Raw genomic sequence first — 23149 nt, 5'->3', positions numbered from 1 at the left:
AATATATAGACAAGGTGAGGAAACGACGGACTATCGGATAGACTTGGCTGAGGCTGCATCTTGGGTGACATCGATTTCCGTTCGAACAGCGATTCCACCGTTGCTAGAAAGATCGAGTTTCGAATCAGCAGGGTAAGCAATAGCCTCACCCTCCTTCCGTGTCTCAGGCCGCGAAAGAATACCCTCCTCCATCTTGATATAGTAATCGATACCAGGCGATCTGGGACCTGTGGACGTCGCAAAATGTGACGCACTGGTGGACAAGTAGTACGGCGCCGTGCCGTATCCATATTTCTGCTTCGACGAGCCGCCGGGGAACCTAAGTTTTGGGAACAGGCCACGAATAATCGGCAAACAGGAACAGATCAATCCAATGGATGGCTCAATGTGTGTCCACAATGTCGCTTGGTACACGGTGTACGTGGTATCGGTGGGATCGATCCAGAACAGCACGACAATACGATAGATACTCGCAAAGCAAACGAAGATACCCAACGCAAAGACACCATTCAACGCAAGCTTATCCTGCCACGCGCGCTGCAAATTCCAAATCATCGGCACGGGCAGCGCAAGAATCACAAAATCGATAACGACGTTGAAGATCTGATTCACGACGAGGAACTCGTTCTGATCGAAGCATTTACCCTCGGCGCGCGGGTCCCAGAAGGATTTGATAGGGCGGCACTGCAGACCACAGGCGATGACGATGCCCGCGGCCCAGGCGACGATGAGGGTGTTGAGGGCAAAGGTCGTGTGTTGGAATTTGGGGGTTGTGAAGACACGGCGGTAGAAGCACACGATGGAGGTTTTGATGGCGGGACAGAGGAGAAAGTAGGTGAACTGGTTTGCGAGGAAGATCTTGCCAAAGTTGAGCATGGTTGTCATGTCGAGGTCGGCTTGGTGTTTGCCATCGCCGCCGATTGTGCACCCTGGTTGTTAGTCAGTATGATATTCCACGGAGAGTTGTGGGATGGTTGGCAATCGCTCACATAAACCCAACTCGATCAACATGGCAAACAGGAGGCCCATCGAAACGAAACACAGATAATCGTCGATCCCGAATCGGACTTGACGCTTGAACCGGGCATACACTCGCAGGAGGACTGCAAGGAACGAGATGCCGACCAGAACCGTGACGATGGCGACCATCTCGGCCCCTCTGTAGTTGAGGGAAGGCATTATCTTTTTTTTTTTTTTTTTGTTCTGGAAGGATATGTTTGAAGGAGCGACTTTCTGCAAGATAAGGAGCGTGATCAATGATAATGGTTAAATGGGCAAAATCAAGAGCATGCAGGTTGATCTGCCCATGCCCTGTATTGTATCCACCGTTAACGTGAATGGGGCACAAACAAGAAAACTCCGGACAATCCGGAGGAAGATTAACAAGGGAATCTTGGGGAAAGGAAAAAGAAAAGAGAGAGGCGGAAGAGGGGGGAAAGAGCCTACATATTGTCCTGATCAAAACCACAATGACTACATAGGTACCCTGGTTCAGCGCACTATGAACGAAAGACTCCGCTACGGAGTCGCCAGCGTCACCACTGAAAGAGAGAAAAACTTTTATCATTCCTTTTTTTCTGCAAGTGCTCTACGAAAGAGTGGGTTCGAGGTTCGCATATCGGCCAGTGCTGTTGGCTGATATCTCTTCTGGTCCAGTGGGATGAGGCAATGGGGGTACGCTCAGCCAGAGACAGGCAGACAATTGTGGAATTGACAGACGGGACTAACGAAGTCAATTTAGGACCTCGCGGGCTGCCGATCCATGGATTTGATATCGATACAATTTTTGGTCAGGTTCCAGAGTGCTTAGTGTGCATGTGTCAGTTGGTATTCTATATTATGCAGTTTGCAACCGCTGAAGAAAGCCCTTGAATGTGGATTCTACACGACTCGATGTATCACTCAGTTCGACACGCCACCACGTGTGAATCGAACGGTGGAACAGACCCGCTGATTGATAAATGCGTGCCGAGGCAGGGTACTAGGCGAACACCCTGATACAAAACACCGTAGACCCCCGGAGTTTTGGCTTTGTCTTGTATTTGTGTGTCCGAATATTTGCGCAGACCGAGACCATGGCTCTCACTCAATAGTTTCATGGTTCAGTTATCCCATATCTGTGTGTGCTATCAACCTTGTAACCTACAGAGCACTTACTCCAGATAATCTTCTCGGCCGTCAACACGATCGTCGCCCCCTGATCCCGCAAAAGTCAAGTCGCCCGACCACCAACGCGCATACAGTGGGCCACTCAAGTTCTGTCCTTCCCTTCCCTTTGGGGAAAGAGAGTTGGCCATTTTTGACCGCAATTTTGCTGGTGTCTCGTTTTCCTCTCCAGGTCTCATGCAGGACACCATCATATCGATGATATTAAAATGTTGCCTTTCCCTCCGGGGTAAGGTGAAGGGGATAATGACCCCTTTTTCTCTACGTACCATACCGTACTGTCGCTGTCACTGTCAATTAGTGTACACTCTATTGACATGACAAACTGTCAACCAAAAGCAATTCTACCCTAGGCCAACTCTCAGCGGTTGCCGAAAGTCTATCGGCAACCTAGGGAACCTTGGAACCGGGCGGATTGAATTGGGTTTAATGGTTACAGGTCGAAGCAGCTAAGATATTGTTTTATCGTTTTATTGAAGGGACTATCACCTTGTAAAACACGTCCTCAATTTGTGTGCTTTAGATTTTCATAATGTTGTGCTCGGGGGAATACCGTATCGGCCATATTCCGTTGAACAGTGCTGTCCGGTGTGGCGTGAGGCAGGCACATTCTGCCGCATTTTTGTGTCCCTATGAAGAACCATGGATGGCACATGGCACTACTATTCAATATCAGCCCAGGAAAGGAAATCTCCGTTGTTAAGCGAGTCTATGGGCTTTCCGGGGTTGCCGGGAGGGGATCTTCAGTGAGTGTCCATGGTGCTGTGGTTTATGGTGACGAGGCTCCGGAATGAGCATCGTTAGCGAGTGATAATAATCATCTAGTCGCGGTATCTTGGAAATAAGCATTCAGTGGTGTGTAAATATTGAACAATATCCTTTTGGACGGTGAAGTCAGTGCGCTGCAACTTTCCCATTCCGGATGCACTAGGGCTCCATTCAGTGCAAGAAAACCAGTGGCTTGGGACGAGACCCGCTTATTAACCAATTTTTTAAGAAAAAGAAACCACTGACAGCATGGTCCAACATTGCATATTGCATTGCATTGCATGATTCCAGGGTTCTCGCACGCCTGATGAACGAAAACAAAAGCAAGCAAGCAAGCGCATTGAAGCACTGGCCCCGGCAAAGCCCTCCGGCATAGTCATTAGCTCAACGGTCGACCGCGATGATCCCTCGTAGTCAACTTTCGGAATCACCACCTTCATTAATCGGAATTATGCAAGCACTGGATCGAGCACGAGTGTTGTGCACTATACCCTATTGCCCCGTTACATACTCGCTGGCATCACCTCGGCAGTTGATCGCTGCCCCTATCCCGCGATTAACGCTTGTCCGGAGTGGACCGTGATAATTTTTTCCTTTCCCCTTTGGGAGTGCCTTGTGTAAATAGTGGGGCGATTTCAATGCTTTCTGCGCAAGGTTGGAGAATTGGGGTACATATGGCTATGAGTATGGACGAAACGAGTCAAGTTGACGGATGCTATTCATCATAGACCGATTGAGTTAGGAGCCCCTTTTTTTGCTATCAATACCGTTGATAGAGATACCCCACATGACAGATGTCGTTAACCTTGGGTACTGTGCATGACTAGTAATTCTTGGTAGAACTGCTAGTACAGAGTGCACTGGATTATATCAACTACAAACCCCGGTAGAGGTATATTCCGTGCATAGCACTCTACGCCAGCATTGCATTCATACCCATAGAAAGATGTCCCTCCCAACAGTCCCCCTCATTATCAACGGCGTCGAGGAATATAACCCCTCCGCCTCCTTCGCCGTAACCAGCCCCTACACAAACCAACCCTGCTGGACCGCCGCCGCGGCATCTTCCACCGATGCCCTCCGCGCCGTTGATTCCGCCTCTGCCGCATTCCCAACCTGGTCCGCGACAAAACCTGCTGTCCGGCGCGACATTCTCCTGAAAGCAGCTGATATTCTGGAGAAGAATTTGGAGCGTAATGCGGGGTTTATGCAAGCGGAGATGGGCGCGGATGTTGGTGCTTCGCAGATGTTTGTGGCGCCGTTGGGAATTCGTATGTTGAGAGATCTCGCGGGACGAATTGCGTCGATTTGTGGGAGTGTGCCGGTTGTGGAGGATGAGGGACAGAGTGCGATGGTTGTTAAAGAGGCGATGGGGGTGATTTTGGGGATTGTACCTTGGTATGTCGTCCGTTTTATGGCTTTTTATTGTATGATGGGCATGCTGACGGGTAAAGGAATGCGCCATATGTCTTTGGCATTCGCTCCGCTGCGTGCGCCCTCGCTGCGGGAAACACTACCATTCTTAAATCCTCCGAGCAAACCCCCCGCTGCTACTGGGCCATCGCGCAGGCTCTCCACGAAGCTGGTCTCCCTGCAGGCTGCCTCAACTTGATCTCCTGCCGTCCCCAGGATGCCCCCGAAGTCGTCAACACGATGATCGAGCACCCCGCCGTGCGCAAGATCAACTTCACAGGAAGCACGGCGGTGGGACGCAAGATTGCACGCGCGTGCGGAGAGAACCTGAAGCCGTGCCTGATGGAATTGGGAGGGAAGAATAGCGCGATTGTGTGTGCGGATGCGAATATCGAGACGGCTGTTAAGGGTGTGTTGGCGGGTGCTTTGCTCAACGTACGTATTATACCTCTACGCTGTGTCTAAGACACGTACTGACCGTTTAGTCTGGCCAAATCTGTATGTCAACAGACCGCATCCTCATTCACGCTGACATCGCCCCAACCTTCATGGCCGCCCTCAAAACCGCCCTAGCCTCGTCCGCTGATCCCGCCTCCCCACCGCCAACCCTCGTCAACCAAGCTTCCAAATCCCGCGTCGAAAGGCTCATCACCAGCGCCCTCGACTCAGGCGCCTACCCCCTCACCGGTTCAGCAGACATCCCACAGTCCGACTCCTGCGTCCGCATGCCACCGGTCATCCTGGGCGGTGTTAAGGAGGACATGGCCGTGTGGCAGGAAGAGAACTTTGCGTCGCTGGCTGCGTGTATGGTTGTTGGGAGTGATGAGGAGGCTATTCGCATTGCAAACTCGAGTGGGTATGGGTTGTCTGCGTCGGTGTTCACGGAGGATTTGAGGAAGGCGTTTGCTATGGCGAGGAAGATTCAGTCTGGGTAGGTTCCCTTCCTTCCCTGTGGATTTTGGTTAAGCAGATACTAATGGGGTGCAGGGCGGTGCATATCAACAGCATGACGATCCAGGATGAACCGGCGCTGCCGCATGGTGGTGTCAAGGCGAGTGGATGGGGACGGTTTAATACGGAGATGGGACTGGAGGAGTTTTTGGTGACCAAGAGTGTGACTTGGATGGATTAATTGTATATAGATTATAGTACCTTCTATTGAGCTGTGGCGAGACTGTTGAATGAGCATTGTAGGCATAGAGTATCTCTTCCTTGGATCTATACTGAATTGACCAAGGTAAAGAGTTAAGAGTATGTACTGTGGCAAGTCCGGTCTTGTAAATATATATCTGCTTCCACAACAACGATAACCACAAACAACCACATTAAAGGTAATGTAACGAGTAGCGACAATAATAACATAAAAGCGGTCGTAACCCACCGACTCATTTAAATCGCTACATCTACTGTACTCCGTACAAATACCACGGAAATCCCCAACCCCGGCAAATGCTCCCCAAAATCAGTAACTTCAAACCCCGTAAATACCAATGACGCTTTTTCCGGCTTCTGTTCATGTGACCAATAGCCGATATTACAGTACGCGGTATGGATACACGGTAAATACTAAAACCTGGAATATGGGGGAATATCTGGGGTAAACAGAGAATACTCCAGTTTTAACACGGAGATTTAATTGTGGAATAAACACGGGGGAAGATGGTAAATGTAATCGGGGCATTGGGATAGGTCGAGATGCTTAGAATTAGGGGATGCTGAGTGGTGGTGCTCGGACCGAGGTTGGGATGGCCCGATGGGAAAGTCTGGGGTAATGCGATCATTCAAGATCACCACTTGTATGGGCATATCCACGGATACAATACAAAGAATGTATATGAGAGGCATTTGATATAGACAATATAATAGTAGAACAGAATATAAAAGTTTCCGTTTGTTGTCTAATAATGCTGGGTATACATCATTGTACACAGTGGTCAGACCAGTGACCAGGATAATGTTGGAGTACTCCGTACAAAGTACAGGTATGACCAGACGAATGACGCAGTTGTAAGAGACATGTGAAATGCATTTAGCATGTGAAGAACTTACTACTATGTACACAGCACAGTTACTATGTACAGTGTTCAGTACTCGGGATAATGTCCCCCGAGACCAAGAGCACAAAACTGATAGCTATGGCAGGTTTCAAAGAGCTATAAGCTACCATAAATCGAGCATTTCTCTATTCTAGTTTGTGATCCATAAACCAATGTAAAGAATCGGAGAGAACCCCGTACGTACCGTTTCGGTCGGTAGAGCAGCCTCGGCCGATAGAGAGCGTCGGCTTCTGAACCTTGGATCTCCTCCGCCCCCCGGATCACCCATTAAAAGAGCGTGTCGCACTCTTCCTCTTCCCTCTGGCATTCTTCTTTTACTACTCTGTTACCACTCTTTACTCTATACCTAATCATTCACAATGGCAGCCCCCCCAAGAGTCATCGTTGTCGGTGGTGGATGTACGTGATCTCTCTTCTCCGCAAAATCATACGTTGCTGACCATTGCAGTGTCCGGTCTCAGTGCCGCCCACACCGTCTACCTCAATGGTGGAAACGTCCTCGTCCTCGATAAGCAGGGTAAGATAATCATAGCGCAAGACATAGGATAACGTGCTGACTTTTCAGCCTTCTTTGGTGGTAACTCGACCAAGGCTACCTCCGGTATCAACGGCGCCCTCACTCGCACCCAGACAGACCTCGGTATCCAGGACAGCGTCAAGACCTTCTACGAAGACACCCTCAAATCCGCAAGAGACAAGGCGCGTCCCGAATTAATCAAGGTCCTCACATACAAGTCTGCTGCTGCCGTTGAGTGGCTTCAAGATGTCTTCAACCTCGATCTCACCCTTGTTTCGCGTCTTGGGTATGTCTACAATCCATCTCGACTGAAAATGTACATAGCTAACCAGTTGAAGTGGTCACACCCAGCCCCGGACACATCGTGGCCATGATGCCAAATTCCCCGGAATGGCCATCACATATGCCCTTATGCAGCGATTGGAAGAACTCAGCGAGCAGGAGCCCGACCGCGTCCAGATCGTGAAAAAGGCCCGTGTTACCAATGTTAACAAGGACGGTAACCTCATCACTGGTGTCACATATGAATTGAACGGCGAGTCGCAAGTCGCAGATGGTGTTGTTGTTCTCGCCACTGGTGGTTATGCCGCCGACTTTGGCAACAAGTCGCTCCTGCAGGAGCACCGCCCAGATACCTTTGCCCTGTCCAGTACCAACGGTACCCACGCTACCGGTGACGGTCAGAAGATGTTGATGGAGATTGGTGCCAACGGAATTGACATGGACAAGGTCCAGGTCCACCCTACTGGCCTTGTCGACCCCAAGGACCCTGAGGCCAAGTTCAAGTTCCTGGCTGCTGAAGCCCTTCGTGGTGAGGGTGGTCTCCTGCTCAACTCGGACGGTGACCGGTTCGCCGACGAGCTGGGCCACCGTGACTACGTCTCGGGCCAGATGTGGAAGGAGAAGGAGAAGAGCAAGTGGCCCATCCGTCTCATTCTGAACAGCAAAGCCTCCAACGTCCTGGACTTCCACACCCGTCACTACGCTGGCCGTGGTCTGATGCGGAAGATGACCGGTCAGGAGCTGGCCAAGGAGATTGGCTGCGGTCCCCAGAAGCTGCAGAAGACCTTTGACGACTACAACGCCATCGCTGATGGCAAGAAGAAAGACCCCTGGGGCAAGCGCTTCTTCCACAACGGACCCTTCGCCGTCGACGACACCTTCCATGTCGCTCTCATGGAGCCAGTCCTGCACTTTACCATGGGTGGTATCGAGATCAACGAGCACGCCCAGGTCCTCAACTCGGAGCAAGCCCCCTTCGAGGGTCTCTACGCCTGCGGTGAACTTGCCGGTGGTGTCCACGGTGCCAACCGTCTGGGTGGTTCCTCTCTGCTAGGCTGTGTCGTCTACGGTCGTGTGGCCGGTGACAGCGCCAGCCAGCACCTGTTCAAGAAGCTGATCACCGGCGGCGCCTCGACCGCCCAGAGCCGTCTGGGCCAGATCTCCCTGCACATCGACCCCGCGACCCCCGGCAAGATCGCCATTGAATGGAGCGGCGCTGCCGCTGCCTCTGGCGCCAGTGGTGCACCTGTCGGCTCCGGCGCTACCCCCGAGGTCGCTGCTGCTACCGCCAGCGCATCGCCAGCCAACGCCGCCGCCGCCGCGCAACAGGCCTCCAAGCCCACGGCGCCCAAGCCGTTCGAAGTCCCCGAGAAGGAGTTCACGATGGAGGAGATCGCCAAGCACAACAAGAAGGACGACCTCTGGATCGTCGTCAAGGGCTGTGTGCTGGACGTGACCAACTGGCTCGACGAACACCCTGGTGGCGCTAACGCTCTGTTTAACTTCATGGGTCGTGATGCTACGGAGGAGTTTGCCATGTTGCACGACGACGAGGTTGTTCCTAAGTATGCTGGGCATATTGTTATTGGCCGTGTTCAGGGCCAGACCCCTAGTCTGGAGTTTTAAGGGCAATAAGGAAAAATGGAACAAAAACTGGTATAATATTCTCTGAGCATGGTGCTGTTTGACATACCCCCTTTTTATTTGTCGATTTGTTTGCTTTTGTTATGCATGTATGTCTTGTTATGAATGGATTCTGTAAAGTATCATGATCTCAATCCAACATTATCGTACATCCTTTATCTTAGTAGTTACGCTCCCATATGCCTCAAAATCATCTTCAACCTCGCCACTGCCGGTCCATCCTCTCTCCCTTTTTCCATATCCCCTCCATTCTCTTCTTTCTCTTCCATCTCCCTCCTCGCCTCTTCAAGCACCGGCTTCAAAAACCCCCACACCTCATCCTGATATTTCTCCTCAACAGCCACCCACTCTTCCGCCCCCGGCAACCCCGTCAATACCGCATCGCGCAGCGCGGTAGCATCATTCTGCGTTTGCGCGGGGACTGTGGAGAGAAAGTTGTCGATGTCGGGGATTAGACTTGTGGGGTTTATGCGCCGTTGTCCTTGGGTAGGGTGGGAGCCGAGCTTTCGGCGGAAGGACTCGAGGGTTTGGATTTCTTGGGCGGAGAGAGGGAAGGGGGATGGGTCGGAGAGGTCGTTTGGGACGAGGACTGGGTCTAGGTTGTCGGTGGTGGTGATGAGTTCGGGGAATTCAGGGTTGAAGGAGGGGGATGTTAGGAGTGTGAGGAGTTTGGAGCCGTCTTGAGCGTTTTGGTATGCAGACTGCGGTTCGGAGTGTGTGGCTGTGATGGATTGCCAGGTGTTTTCGAAGGGTTGATAGTCTTGTTCGTATTCTTTTTCTGATGCCTTTCCCTTTCCTTTCCCTTTTATATCTGCGATCGCATCTTGCTCGTAGGGCGATACACCCGATTCTAGCCCCCCATCTTGATATGCCTGATCATTCTGGAACTGGTATGCCTCCTCCATCAACCCATCCTGCCCCGTTGCGCTCCCCGTCGCGCTCCGAAATCTCCCCCCAACATCTCCATGCCGTGATATCCCCCTCCCAACCGAACTTCCCGGCACAGTGGTTTCCCCATGGAACGTTTGCGCCGCTGATGCCGCCGCTACCGAGGATGGTGGCGCGGCTTTGTTGCTGCTGCTACCGCCTGGTTGGAGGTTTCTGGCTATGTCGGCTGGGGAGGGGGTGAAGAGGTTTTGGGCGAGGGTTGTGGCGGAGGATTGGAGGCGGGATGGTAGGGATGGGTTTGCATTTTCATTTTGGGGGTTAATTGTGTTTTGGTTGGCGGAGGAGGGAGAGGCGGCGGTGGTTGCAGTGTTGGAAGAGGTGTTGTTGGTGGATGATGGCGGAGGTTGCGGGGGTTGATTGTCGGACATGGTGTTTATTATAAGGTCACTGGATCAACGAATATGTGAACAATAAGAGGGTATAGAGGTGCCCTAGATTTGAAAGAACAGAAAAGCTGCGTATTTCATCTATGGTTGATCGGGACGAGGTTTTTGGTCATCGGGATGTTCGGCCCAAGGGAGATGGAACCATGTGAAAGTCTGGAAGTGCTTGGAAAAGGCGGCATTATCGATCTTTGATATCTGCAGGAAATATCCCTGATATCTATTTTAAAATTCATAGATAGTAGTATCATCTGCGAGTGATGTGAATGTATCATGGGGAATAATTTGAGTTGGGAATAGTATCACGATATCCTAATCGGGAAACTGGATGCACTTGCCCGTGCAGATGGTAGCCAAATAGTGACATGCAAAAACACCATAGATTGCTCCATGTGAACATAAGGACCTAGGTGGCCGTTCGGAAATAGTTCAATTGGGTGATTATATCCAATCCGGGGTATATTGGGTGGATTCGGGTGTTGTCATATATATCGGTGCCAGCGGTACTGAGGTATGGAGTACAGAGTACAGAGTACATGGTGGTACATGTAGGTGATTATTGTAGCTGCTGAACCTGTCAACTGCATTGTACACTGGGCTGTTAAATTTTCCTATAGATCGATTATATGCACCAAGCATAGGGTGGTGAGTACTATGTAGCATCGGGGTAGTTGATGTCAGCCCGACTGCTAACGCTCCCCACCACCAGCTCACCACAATCACCACCGCACCGCATCTCCATCCCACCTCTCTTCTCCTCTCCCTTTCGCTTCTCCTCTAACAACAACCTCATCCATTTTGTTTCTTGGTCATTGGTAAGTTATTACATCTATCTTCTAGGCTAAAATCCTGCATCCCATATCCTCTGCCCCATTCTCTCATCCGCTGGCCAACAACTCACTCAGAGCCTCCTTCCCTTGTATAATCTGGCTCGTCGTCTCCCACAATCGAGGGTCTGCCGTCTCTGCCAGGAGTTATATTCCTCTTCAATCTGTATTTCACTCGTGTTTCTGCTATCTATATCTGTTATCTATTGTCACTCGCACGGTTACGAAAAAATTTCCCCCCCTCATTGAGGCCCGTCCACGATACACGCAACGAACCGTTGAAGTCTTGCAGAAACCACTGACATTTCTTTGTCTTTATACAGAGCCTCGTCTCTTTACGTTCTCGCGGCCCTCCTTGCCCTCATCTTCCTCTCATCCCTCGTCCAGAATCCCTCCTTCCCCTCCCTTGACCGATTCCCACTATCTCCACTCGAGAAATACCGGTCGCCGTTATTCGTGATCGCCTTGACTCTCCCAACACATCCGCCCTCGCCTCTCTCGCTTTCGATCTGGAAGCGAATTCCCGACAAAAAAAAAGTCACGAGAAAATCTATTCGAAAAATTTACCTATCCTACTCTTCGGGCTTCACCGCTTGATCCCTGCAGCGGTCGCATTATAGCTCCCACAAGCTTCCCCGTGTCCGTCGGTGTCTTGTTCCGGTTTCGCTCTGTGTGATTTCCTCAACTATATCCTTGTGTCTGTCACCCCAGTAAAGGGAGGTATCAAAGATGGTAGACAGAGATCCGAATTCGCCTACCTGGAAGTTCACACAGTAAGTCGATGTCGAGCGTCGGATTCCCGCAGTAGTAGCGGTGGGAGCTGGCAATCATGCCCCACCTTGATATATGCCTCCGTGCTGGAATGCTGATGGTGTATCAGATGCTTTGGTGACAAGGGTGATGTGGAAGATATCACAGAAGGTTGGTTGCCAACTGGAGTTCATTCCTTGCCAATCGACATCCAGGACGAACTAACGGTCTCCCCAGCGGACATTATTTCGACCGTCGAATTCGATCATACCGGTAACTACCTGGCTACGGGAGATAAGGGTGGAAGAGTGGTGCTGTTTGAAAGAAACGAAACGGTAGCGACCCTTTTGACCTTGCATCTTAGGACCCATCCTAACGACTGGCTAGAAAAAAACATGCGAATATAAGTTCCACACCGAGTTTCAATCGCACGAGCCCGAGTTCGATTACCTCAAATCGTTAGAAATTGAAGAGAAGATCAACAAGATTAAGTGGTGCAGACGGCAAAATTCCTCCCACTATCTTCTTTCGACAAATGACAAAACCATTAAGCTATGGAAGGTCTTCGATAAATCGCTCAAGGTCGTCGCCGAGAACAACCTGTCGAATGAACTCACGCCCGCGGGCGCTGTGTCTGGTGGAGGGGCACCTCGCCCACCTCGTATACCGTTCAAGGACTCATCGTCATTGAAGCTTCCCCGGATGACACACCATGACACCGTTGTCGCAGCCGTACCGCGGAGGACATATGCAAACGCCCATGCATACCACATCAACAGCATCTCCGTCAACAGTGATGGGGAGACCTTCATAAGTAGCGATGATCTCCGAGTCAACCTCTGGAACCTTAACATCCAGGACCAGAGTTTCAACATTGTCGATATCAAACCGGCCAACATGGAAGAACTCACTGAAGTTATCACCGCGGCCGAATTCCACCCTACCAGTTGTAACTGGTTTATGTATGCTAGCTCTAAGGGAACCATCAAGTTGGCGGACATGCGCCAGCGGGCATTGTGTGATGAGCATTCTAAGCGTATGTTTTCCTCGCGTTACTTGTTTGCGCCAAAGTAAACTGACACGGTCTGCAGTATTCGAACAAGAGGAAGACGCCTCGTCCCGTTCATTCTTCTCCGAAATCATTTCCTCGATCTCCGATGTCCGCTTCTCGAATGACGGTCGATACATCGTTTCCCGAGATTATCTGACGGTTAAGGTCTGGGATGTCAACATGGAGAGGCAACCCGTGAAGACCATTCCTATCCACGAACATCTCCGGCCGCGTCTCTGCGACACGTACGAAAACGACAGTATCTTCGATAAATTCGAGGTTGTCTTCTCTGGCGACGCGGAGAACGTCATGACCGGAAGCTACAACAACAACTTCATGATCTACCCCACTGACCAGAACAAGGACACCGAGATTGTGCTGCAGGCCGACAAGTCTGCGTTCAAAGCGAAGAAGGTTGGCGTGCCCACACCCATGAACCGGGGCGCCAATGGGAAGAAGAACGGCTCCAGATCGGGCAGCCCTGTTGGTCCTGGCAGCCGGATGAGGAAGGAAACCGATGCGGATCAAATTGATTTCAACAAGAAAATCCTTCACATGAGCTGGCATCCGTACGAAGACAGCATTGCCATTGCTGCTACGAACAATGTAAGTTCTCTCCCCCGTCTTATCAATTGCCTTTTATCCTAACTTCATTAGCTCTTCGTCTTTTCTGCGCTGTAGACTTGGGCAGGCGTGACCGTACATTCATCATGGCATATAACGAGGGCAGGGTATGACTTAAAGGGAAAACGTGATTAATAGCAAGAGAAGCAACCACCAAAATCCAAAAAATTCAACCAGTTCAATTTCGATGCATCGTTATCTATCCGGAGACGGTGTGCACTGTTTTCTTTCTCCCTACCGTCTACCTTTTCCCTTTTCCCTTTACTATCCATTTTACACACGCTGATCCTATATCGACTTCATCTTTTATCCGTTTTCTTGGGCAGATGCTGCGGGATTTTTTGTTCTTGCTTGGAGGCGTTGGAGAGAGGTTGATAGAAAAAGAGCCTAGCTCACGCATGGTTTTTTTTTTTTTTTGCCCTCCTTGTGTTTGATTTGATTTGATGGTGTGTATTCGCTACAGCCGACTACAGCCCATCTACTGTTCAAGTCGGCGATACAGCGGAAGGACCGTCATTGTGATTACTTAGACGCGGGTTATATAAGGACCCCAATTGAGTCAATTTAGGTACCTACTTAGTGTTACTTGATTGTAGATAATGAATATATGAGGCGTTATCCAACTGTATGTGCTCCGTAGGACGCTCATGTACAGTCGATGACGTCGTGCCCGACGAACCAATCAGCACGCGCCGGGCAGGACGGGCAGAAAAAAGCGTGACACAAGCACACCGCCGGAAAATTATGGCACCGAGGGCCCGGATACTAGGGCTGGAAAGGGGTTAGTGCTGCTGAAAGCCTCTCCGCCTTCACTCTGACAGTGATCGGTCGCGCGCAAACCATCATTGCCAATCCAGGTTTCCTGCTCACCTCTCTTTTTATCTGTTTGGTTTTTTACGGGTCTCTTGGTCTGGACGTGTGCGTTCAGTTCTCATTTCTCTTCTTCTCTGACTTGTCTTCCTTTGCATTACGGTATCGTGATGTGGTTGTGAAATGACTTTTGGAGAGCAGACCCCCAGAGTGCGAAACGATTAGCAGGCTTGCTCTGACCCCAACATACTGCTTGTACCTTCACTTTACACCTTTTGTGGCTCGTGAATTTCGACTTGTCTATCAGCCTTTGGCTCTGAGAAGTCCTTGAGGCTTGTGTTCATGCAGAGATCATGAACTCTTCTGGAAACGATAATTGGCATCCTGCCGGCGGACCGCCTTCACACTCCAGCATGGATCACCAGATGAATCAACAACACCGGCCCTTAGGGTCATTTGGGTATGTCTATAAGATCTGGGATATCTTCTGAGTGGCGCTGACTTTGTTTTTTGAATAGCCAAAACCCCCCACCCCAGCAAGGCCCATCCTCCCAGGCCGCCGGGCCCGTTTTGCCGCCTCCTGCTGGTTAGTCCCTACCGTTTCTTTTCTACCTTATACCGTTGATAAAAGTTGTGTTTGTGGAATAGTCTTGGTTGACTTGTGGTCCCACCGGTTTTCAGGTCCCTACCACCCCGGTCAGGCTACCGGACACTCCCTCCCCGGACTGGCGGAGTTGAGCCAAAGTCATTCCGGCCCACACCCGCCCCCGGCCTTCGGCCAACACCCTCCTGCTCCTTCGCATAATACCGGTCACGCATTGCCGGGCATCGGACAGGCGATGCAGCACCCTTCGCCGCAATCCATCAATCGGGAACGCGAACGCGACTCGAGAGAACGGGAATTGATCGAGCGCCAGCGCCAGGAGGAGATGCACCGAGAGCGTGAGCAACGTGAACGCGAACGCGAACGCGAACAGATTGAACGACAGCGCGAGCAACAACAACATCATCCCGTTCAGAGTCACACTGGGTCGATTCCACTCCACCAGCCTGTGGCTAATAAACCGCCGACGTCGATCCATAATGGGATACTGTCGAACTTGAACCCTTCCAACGGTCCACAGGGCCCTATGCAATCTGCTGGTGGTCCTGGTGGGCTATTTGGCTCGCAGGTTCGGCATGGTGAAGGGACACCTGGTTCTTTCATGCAGCATCCCGCTGCTCCACCTGGCCAGCCTATGTTGGGATTTGGTGGTTCTGGTCCCCAGATCCCTGGGAATGTTGCGGCTCTAACTCAGGGCCAGCAGCCGATTTTGAATGTGAGTATATTCTAATCCTTGGTGGTATTCATGGTGTGCCGGAGTCCACGTGGCGGTAGGTGATAGATCGATCGCGTCATTTGCACTTGTCGCAGATCCGTTTGTCACCGCTTCGGGGCTTGCCTATTTCGCAAGCATCGACATTGTATACATTATGGAGCTGTCATGCTGACCTCAATCCATCAGGACGCCCTCAGCTATTTGGATCAAGTCAAGGTTCGGTTCGTTGACCAGGCTGATGTCTATAACCGGTTCCTGGATATAATGAAAGATTTCAAGAGCCAAGCGTAAGCGTCCAGAATATGGCAAAGCGACCAAAGCTTTTCTAACTTGTTAGAAGTATCGATACGCCTGGTGTGATTCAACGCGTTTCGACCTTGTTCAACGGCCACCCGGCTCTTATCCAGGGCTTCAATACCTTCCTGCCCCCGGGGTATCGTATCGAATGCGGAACCGAGGACAACCCTGACGCCATTAGGGTAACCACGCCTTCAGGTACGAACACACTAAGCATGACACGCCCGCGCGCATCCATGGATGCCGCAGCGGACATGGGTCCCTCTGGTAGCATGGGTTCCCATGCTCGCGCTGAATTCTACGACCAATCACGAGCTAGCTGGCAACAGCCGCAGCACCAGCCCCAGCAAGGCGGCTACTCGCCTGGATCGCGCATGATGGCACAGGGCATATTCGGACAACAGCACGGCCAGGGCCAGTCTCACGAAAGTTCTTATGAGTACCCGACCCAGCAAGAACAACAAGCGGCAGCTGGCGCTGCGGCTATGGCTCATCAGCAGGATCAGCGTGGTGTATCGCAACTTCAGGGTGCTGCATCTGCCGCTTCGGCTGGCTTGGGACGTCAATCCATGATGCAAGTATCGCCAGCAGGCCAGGCCTTGAATCAACCGATGAATAGCCTGGCTGGCGTGGGATCTGGTATGCTGCAGGGCTCACAGGCTGATCTGAACAAGCGTGGACCTGTTGAGTTCAACCATGCGATCAGCTATGTTAACAAGATAAAGGTTAGTAGTACTTTTCTATTGCTCAAGGTGTTGAAACACTGACAAAGAATATAGAACCGTTTCTCCAACGCACCTGAGATCTACAAGCAATTCCTCGAAATACTACAAACGTACCAACGCGAGTCGAAGCCTATTCAAGATGTTTATGCTCAGGTGACCCAGCTTTTCAACACTGCTCCCGATCTGCTGGAGGATTTCAAACAATTCCTGCCAGAATCTGCAGCACACGCCAAGCAGCAGGCGGCTGCACGCCAGGCCGAGGAGGCAGTGCAAACGAGCAATGTTCGCGGCGAGCCCGGTTACCCCGGCGCTGGCGGTCTCCCCTCTCAAACCCCCAACCGGGATGTCAAGATGCCCCCTCTTGGCCAGTTTAACGTCAAAGACTCTGCCAAGGACGGCAAGAAACGGCGTGGTCCTGGTGCTCCTTCGTCTGCACTGGGATCTCTTCCGGGGCCGCCTGCGCCTGAAGCTGCCCGCATGGGTGATCCGCAGGGCCGACCGCAGGCCCTCCAGGTTGGCAACGCGAACAAGAGAGCCAAGGTTCATCATCCTAAGCCCTCGCAAGCCGATGCTCCTTCTGTTTCGCCTACCCTCATCCCTGCGCTTCCAGAACCTATCCCGCCTTCGAATTCCCTGACGCCCACACAAGAGGAGTTTGCTTTCTTTGATCGCGTCAAGAAGTATATTGGAAACAAATCGACGTTTAGCGAATTCCTTAAGCTCTGCAATCTCTACTCGACAGACCTTATCGACAGACAGGTTCTTGTCAAGAGAGCAGCTGGTTACATCGGTTCTCACCCGGAGCTATTTGCCTGGTTCAAGCGCTTCATGCACGTTGAGGAACCTGAGGATAAGATCATTGAGATTAAGCCCAAACAATCACCTGGAATCGTCAACCTTTCCCACTGCCGTTCTCTTGGGCCCAGCTACCGTCTGCTACCCAAGCGCGAGCGACAAAAGCCATGCAGTGGTCGCGACCAGCTCTGTTACAGCGTCCTCAACGATGAATGGGCATCTCACCCTACATGGGCGTCTGAAGACTCTGGTTTCGTAGCCCATCGCAAGAACCAGTTCGAAGATGCGCTGCACCGGATTGAAGAGGACCGACACGATTACGACCATCACATCGAGGCATGCACTCGCACGATCCAACTTATTGAACCTATCGTTCAGCAATTCTTGGTCATGTCTGAAGCAGAAAGAGCGGCTTTTAAGCTTCCGCGAGGCTTGGGTGGTCAGAGTGAGGCTATCTACCAGCGTGTGATCAAGAAGGTGTACGATCGACAGCGTGGAGACAAGATTATTCGTGAGATGTTTGATCGGCCGTGTCATGTGCTCCCCATTGTCCTTTTCCGGATGAAGCAGAAATGCGAGGAGTGGAAGGCTAGTCAGCGCGAATGGGACAAGGTCTGGCGGGAACAGACGCAAAAGGCCTATTGGCGGAGTTTGGACCACCAGGCTATTGCTAGCAAGGCTGTTGACAAGAAACTTTTCGTCGCGAAACACATCCAGAGTGAAATCCAGGGCAAGTTTGAAGAAAGCCGGAATCTACGAAAGGGTGGATACCATGTCCCTGCTCACCAGTTCGAGTTTACGTTCGATGACCCGGCTGTGCTGATCGATGCCACCTACTTGTTGATTGTTTTTATTGATCGGAACTCGGCGGGTTTTGGAGCTGATCCTCAGAAGGTGATCGCGTTCATCAAAGACTTTATTCCTATCTTCTTCGGTATGGACCGCGAGAGCTTCCATGCTTACATGAATGAAGCATCGAGTGGGAGCCCTACGGCTGAAGAAGGTGACGATGAGAGCCTCGCAGTCGAGGAGACCTCTTCAAGCCGTAGTCGCAAGACGGCGGCCAGCAAGAAGATGGATCTGCTTCGCGATGTTCTCGAGCGCCGTGGTGAGAAGGGCAACCGAAGCGAGAAAGGCGGCAACAGTGCTCCTGGAAGCCGTGCAGGTAGCCGCGCAGGCACACCGGATGCTGTCTTAGTTCCTTCTGTGGCTCCCCCGGATCCGACTCAGCCTGTGGACGTGACGGAACTCAAGTGGATGGAGCACCCTGGCCAGGGCAACTTCAACCTTCAGCGGGAATACACGCTCAACGAGAACTACAAAAAGAAGACCTATCACCTGTACGCTAACGGGAATATCTACTGTTTCTTCCGGACGTTCGAGATTCTGTATTCGCGACTGCTCCGCATCAAACTGCAAGAGAAGGACGCGCATGAGGGCGTGCGCCGCGCTGCAATGGGCAAACCAGCAACCGAACTGGGTCTCCTCGACAAGGTGCCCGACGATTTCTTCTACGACACAGATCCTAAGTCCAATTTCTACCAGCAGATTGTGCGGATGTGTGAAGAGGTCATCAAGGGTGATCTGGAGAACAATCATCTCGAGGAGACGCTTCGTCGTTTCTACCTTCGCGGCGGGTACCAGCTGTACAACTTGGAGAAGATGTTTGCTGGTATTGCCAAGTTTGCTGGTGCGATTTTCAGTGGTGATTCGAAGGATCGCAGCTCGGATATTATCAATGTCTTCTTCAAGGAGCGGGATCGTGAAGAGACCACGCATAATCAAGAGATTCAGTACCGGAAGCAGGTGGAGAGGTTAATTAAGGATGGGGATGTTTATCGGATTACCCACGTAAGTTTCTTGCTTTCATATTGGGAATTTTTGCTGACCAGATTAGCATCCCACATCCAAGAAGACTACGGTGCAACTCTTGACGCCAGAGGATGCGACGTTACAGAATGAAGAGCTAAGCCAGGAAGCGCGCTGGTCTTACTACGTGTCTGCATATACCATGCGTGACCCAACAGAAGGCGTCCCGTTCTCCCAGATGCGCATGCCTTTCTTGAAACGGAATCTGCCAACCAGACTCGACCAAGAAGACGAGTACAACCGCTACTACCGGCCCCTCGAGCATTCAGATGGTTTGATCATCCGGATCTGCGCGAACAGCTATCATCTTCTGTACGAGCCTGGCAGTTGCGAATGGAGCTGGCGTCCCACAGGCCCGACAGAAGAAGCTGCCGAAGAGGCAGCTAGAGAGGATGCGGCTGTCAAGGAGCGTCGCAAGGACCGTTTTGTCGAGAAATTTATTAATAACCCGGTCTGGGCGCATGGACTCAGCAAGGACGAAGTGGACGAGTCTAATCAGCGCTTCCGGTCGTGGATCAGGGGCTCTGAGCCTGGACCGAGCGGTCCCGAGGCCGAGGCCGGGGAAGGGACTGGGGATGGAGAAGACGCCAACACTGACAGTGGTCCTGGCGCCAGTACTGACGCTGACGGTGACACCAGAGTGGAGGCGGGTGCGGGGGCCGCTGCAGAGGCTACGGAGGCTACAGCTACAGAGGCGCCTTCGGAAGACGGCACCAAAGACAAGGAGAAACCGGCAGAACCGGAAGATACAGAAATGGCAGATGCAGCGGAACCAGCGCCATCCGAGTCAAAAGAGGCATGAGAGTGAGTTGGGGGGTTTTCCTTTTCTTATTTGTGAATGAATGAATAATATAATCGATTTTATGTTCGGTTCTACGTTTTCATGGCTGTTGGCATTACGTTTCTTTTTTGGGGATTTGATTTCTTTTCGTCTTCAGTTGCTTGCAAATATGGGTGAACTGTCCGATCTGGGGTATTCCCCTGGCTTCTGTACTCGGGAGCCATATTCTGGGGATATCCTATTATGATATGCTACGCTATGCTATGCTTCGGACTTGGTGTATTTAGAGGAGTGGAGCAGTGATGTTTTTATTTTTATTTTACTATGTACTATAGGGCGAATGACTAGTACTACAACTAAGGATGGAAGTGTTCCATTTCTCCTTTCCATTGCCCCGGAATTTGTAGTAGATCGATCGTCTGCAAATCAACAGAAAATGCTGCGAAACTCGAAAGCTCCGTGTGGCCGATGGCTGCTTAGCCGATACAGCCCGAAACAGTTCGGACATGGCTCGGCTGGCCGATGATATGTACATGGTGAAATCCGTGTTATCGGGTTCAATTGAAATGGGAATTCTTTTGGGTAAGGAGGTTTCTGGGGTGGTTTTGCATGTTTTCTTCAACACCTAGACACCACTATAGGAGGAATAAGGAGTATACAGGAGTGTAAAGGTGAAGGGGAACAATCATCGAGAAAATGCCGAGCGAACGCCGGCGTGACGTCGTCATGGCGTTGGGGGCGACGCTAGTCCGAAAACGGAGAAATGTCATAATGATCGAGAACAGGAAAAGACTCCCCCCAGCTTAGAAATTGTACGGATTTGAGTAGAGAAAAGGACGGGAGAATGGAAGGACAGATTCAAATAGCCCGTGTATTTCCATTTCTTCAATCTGTCTTTATAGTTCGTGGACATAGCAGAGGTTAGAACACCGGTGTAGATGATAACCCTACTTACGACGTAGCACCGACACGATGTAATAATAATAACAGACCAACTTAGCTCATAGTACAACCTCCTTTCCCTGGATACCGAACGGCCGGTTTTGATTTGTGGATTTGCCTCTCCACCTGCTTCTCTCCCTGTGCCCGTGGGGTTAGCCGGTTATATTTGTAGCTCGCCCTTCTCCCTCTCCTTCCTTTCTTTCTACACACTCCTTTCTTTTCTTGTTTTTTTTCTCTTCTTCCCCGGATTTCTCTAGACACTCTCCACTCTTCTCCAGATTTTATTTTTACACAATGGCATCTGCTCTCCTCAGAAGCCGTGTTAAGCGGCCTTCGTACCTTAACAAGTTGGCCAAGGCCGAGGATCTTGTTGATTTGTTTCCTCATGGCTCGTATATCGGCTGGTCCGGGTTTACGGGTGTTGGTTATCCCAAGTATGTTTCCCCACGGTATGTGGTAGTGATGACATGGTGCTAACTGGGTTGCAGGAAAGTCCCCACCGCCCTGGCAGACCATGTCGAAAAGAACAAGCTCGAAGGAAAGATGAAATACTCGCTATTCGTCGGTGCCTCGTCCGGCGCAGAGACTGAAAACCGCTGGGCAGCACTGGACATGATCGAGCGTCGCAGTCCCCACCAGGTCGGCAAGGAGATTGCCAAGGGATTGAACTCGGGCCGGATAAAGTTCTTCGATAAGCATCTGAGCATGTTCCCCCAAGACTTGATTAACGGGTGGTACACGTTGGACAAGCCCAGCGGTAAGCTTGATGTTGCGGTTATCGAGGCGTCTGCGATTACCGAGAATGGTGGGATTATCCCCGGTGCATCGGTTGGTGCGTCGCCGGAGCTTGTGCAGATGGCGGATAAGGTTATTATTGAGGTGAACACGACAACGCCGTCGTTTGAGGGTCTGCATGATATCTATGTGCCTGAGCAGGCGCCGTACAGCAAGCCCATGATGATCATGCGTCCCGAGGACCGTATCGGTACTCCTTACATCCCCGTTGACCCGGAGAAGGTCGTTGCCATTGTCGAGGGTGACTACCCCGACAAGACGGCCCCCAACTCGCCCGAGGATGAAACTTCGCAGGCGATCGCGGGTAACCTGATCGACTTCCTCAAGCACGAGGTCGACCATGGTCGTCTCCCCAACAACCTCCTCCCGCTGCAGTCTGGCATTGGAAACATTGCCAACGCAGTGGTTGGTGGGTTGAGCAAGGGCGGCGCTAACTTCAAGAACCTCAAGGTCTGGACCGAAGTGCTCCAAGACACCTTCCTCGACCTCTTCGACAGCGGCAACCTCGACTTCGCCACAGCCACCTCCATCCGTTTCTCCCCCGACGGCTTCAAGCGCTTCTACGACAACTGGGACCGCTATGCCGACAAGCTCCTTCTCCGCCCGCAGGGCATCTCCAACTCCCCCGAAATCATCCGCCGCCTGGGCTGCATCGGCATGAACACCCCTGTCGAAGTAGACATCTACGCGCACGCAAACTCCACCTGCGTCTTCGGCTCGCGCATGCTGAACGGTCTCGGCGGGTCTGCCGATTTCCTGCGTAACTCGCGCTACTCCATCATGCACACTCCCTCCATCCGTCCCTCCAAGACCGACCCCACCGGTGTCTCGTGTATCGTCCCCTTCGCGACACACATCGACCAGACAGAGCACGATCTCGACATGGTTGTCACAGAGCAGGGCTTTGCTGATGTGCGTGGTCTCTCGCCTAGAGAGCGCGCTCGTGTTATTATCAAGAACTGCGCACACCCTGACTACCAGCCTATTCTTACTGATTACTTGGACCGCGCCGAGTTTGAGTGTTTGAAGAAGGGTATGGGCCATGAGCCGCACTTGTTGTTTAATGCGTTCAAGATGCATAAGAACTTGGCGGATAATGGGACGATGAAGATTAACAGCTGGGAATAAAAATTTTGACCCGGTATCTTTGGTTTTATTTCTTCGGTTCATTTGGGATATATATATATTTTTTTTTAAAAGGTCTGGTTTAGCAATTTCATGACATGTACAGAGCGTTGATGCAGAATTGAATTACTGATATCCTTATATTTTCCCTTGACCATACTCCGTAATCCAAATAAAGTAACAATCGTCAATCATAGAAACTAGCATCTCCATATCCCCATGCCCTCCGCAATCCCCAGAAACTAGAAGGAAAATCACTCC

General features: G+C 51.3%; 8 protein-coding genes across 8 annotated transcripts; 5 read left to right on the top strand and 3 right to left on the bottom strand.

Annotated features, from left to right (window-relative positions):
* Nucleotides 1-30: 30 nt before the first annotated feature.
* Nucleotides 31-1179, bottom strand: EURHEDRAFT_464040 (uncharacterized protein; the record flags this gene model as incomplete). The annotated part of the gene is made up of 2 exons (XM_040784932.1): nt 31-929; nt 990-1179. 2 exons carry the CDS (start codon nt 1177-1179, stop codon nt 31-33), a joined length of 1089 nt encoding a protein of 362 aa, XP_040635516.1.
* An 805-nt stretch (nt 1180-1984) lies between these two features.
* On the bottom strand, nt 1985-2592 carry EURHEDRAFT_229025 (uncharacterized protein). The gene is made up of 2 exons (XM_040778041.1): nt 2168-2592; nt 1985-2119 (listed from the first exon to the last, which is right to left on the bottom strand). The coding sequence occupies exons 1-2, from the start codon at nt 2436-2438 to the stop codon at nt 2103-2105; spliced, it is 288 nt and encodes a 95-aa protein (XP_040635515.1). The 5' UTR covers nt 2439-2592; the 3' UTR covers nt 1985-2102.
* A 1288-nt stretch (nt 2593-3880) lies between these two features.
* EURHEDRAFT_380751 (aldehyde dehydrogenase) lies at nt 3881-5479 on the top strand (the record flags this gene model as incomplete). The annotated part of the gene is made up of 4 exons (XM_040779330.1): nt 3881-4332; nt 4389-4782; nt 4833-5278; nt 5335-5479. 4 exons carry the CDS (start codon nt 3881-3883, stop codon nt 5477-5479), a joined length of 1437 nt encoding a protein of 478 aa, XP_040635514.1.
* Nucleotides 5480-6763: 1284 nt separating this feature from the next.
* On the top strand, nt 6764-8829 carry osm1 (putative fumarate reductase Osm1; the record flags this gene model as incomplete). Its single annotated transcript, XM_040784939.1, has 4 exons — nt 6764-6803; nt 6853-6921; nt 6970-7207; nt 7260-8829. 4 exons carry the CDS (start codon nt 6764-6766, stop codon nt 8827-8829), a joined length of 1917 nt encoding a protein of 638 aa, XP_040635513.1.
* A 185-nt stretch (nt 8830-9014) lies between these two features.
* Nucleotides 9015-10163, bottom strand: EURHEDRAFT_518143 (uncharacterized protein; the record flags this gene model as incomplete). Its single annotated transcript, XM_040786641.1, has 1 exon — nt 9015-10163. The coding sequence occupies one exon, from the start codon at nt 10161-10163 to the stop codon at nt 9015-9017; it is 1149 nt and encodes a 382-aa protein (XP_040635512.1).
* A 1125-nt stretch (nt 10164-11288) lies between these two features.
* On the top strand, nt 11289-13579 carry EURHEDRAFT_228864 (protein phosphatase 2A regulatory subunit CDC55). The gene is made up of 6 exons (XM_040778040.1): nt 11289-11778; nt 11886-11926; nt 11993-12090; nt 12143-12791; nt 12847-13412; nt 13464-13579. The coding sequence occupies exons 1-6, from the start codon at nt 11735-11737 to the stop codon at nt 13485-13487; spliced, it is 1422 nt and encodes a 473-aa protein (XP_040635511.1). The 5' UTR covers nt 11289-11734; the 3' UTR covers nt 13488-13579.
* A 678-nt stretch (nt 13580-14257) lies between these two features.
* Nucleotides 14258-20409, top strand: EURHEDRAFT_416093 (transcriptional regulator SIN3). The gene is made up of 7 exons (XM_040782868.1): nt 14258-14700; nt 14759-14826; nt 14922-15559; nt 15746-15846; nt 15900-16581; nt 16636-19227; nt 19274-20409. Exons 1-7 carry the CDS (start codon nt 14594-14596, stop codon nt 20045-20047), a joined length of 4962 nt encoding a protein of 1653 aa, XP_040635510.1. The 5' UTR covers nt 14258-14593; the 3' UTR covers nt 20048-20409.
* Nucleotides 20410-21193: 784 nt separating this feature from the next.
* Nucleotides 21194-23148, top strand: coaT (acetyl-CoA hydrolase ACH1). The gene is made up of 2 exons (XM_040782867.1): nt 21194-21402; nt 21457-23148. Exons 1-2 carry the CDS (start codon nt 21263-21265, stop codon nt 22889-22891), a joined length of 1575 nt encoding a protein of 524 aa, XP_040635509.1. The 5' UTR covers nt 21194-21262; the 3' UTR covers nt 22892-23148.
* The last annotated feature ends 1 nt before the right edge of the window (nt 23149 follows it).

Source organism: Aspergillus ruber (genome assembly GCF_000600275.1).
Source record: "Aspergillus ruber CBS 135680 unplaced genomic scaffold scaffold00031, whole genome shotgun sequence".
Lineage (NCBI taxonomy): Eukaryota > Fungi > Ascomycota > Eurotiomycetes > Eurotiales > Aspergillaceae > Aspergillus > Aspergillus ruber.
The sequence above is the reverse complement of the archived record's forward strand: the minus strand, read 5'-3'. Positions and strand labels throughout refer to the sequence as shown.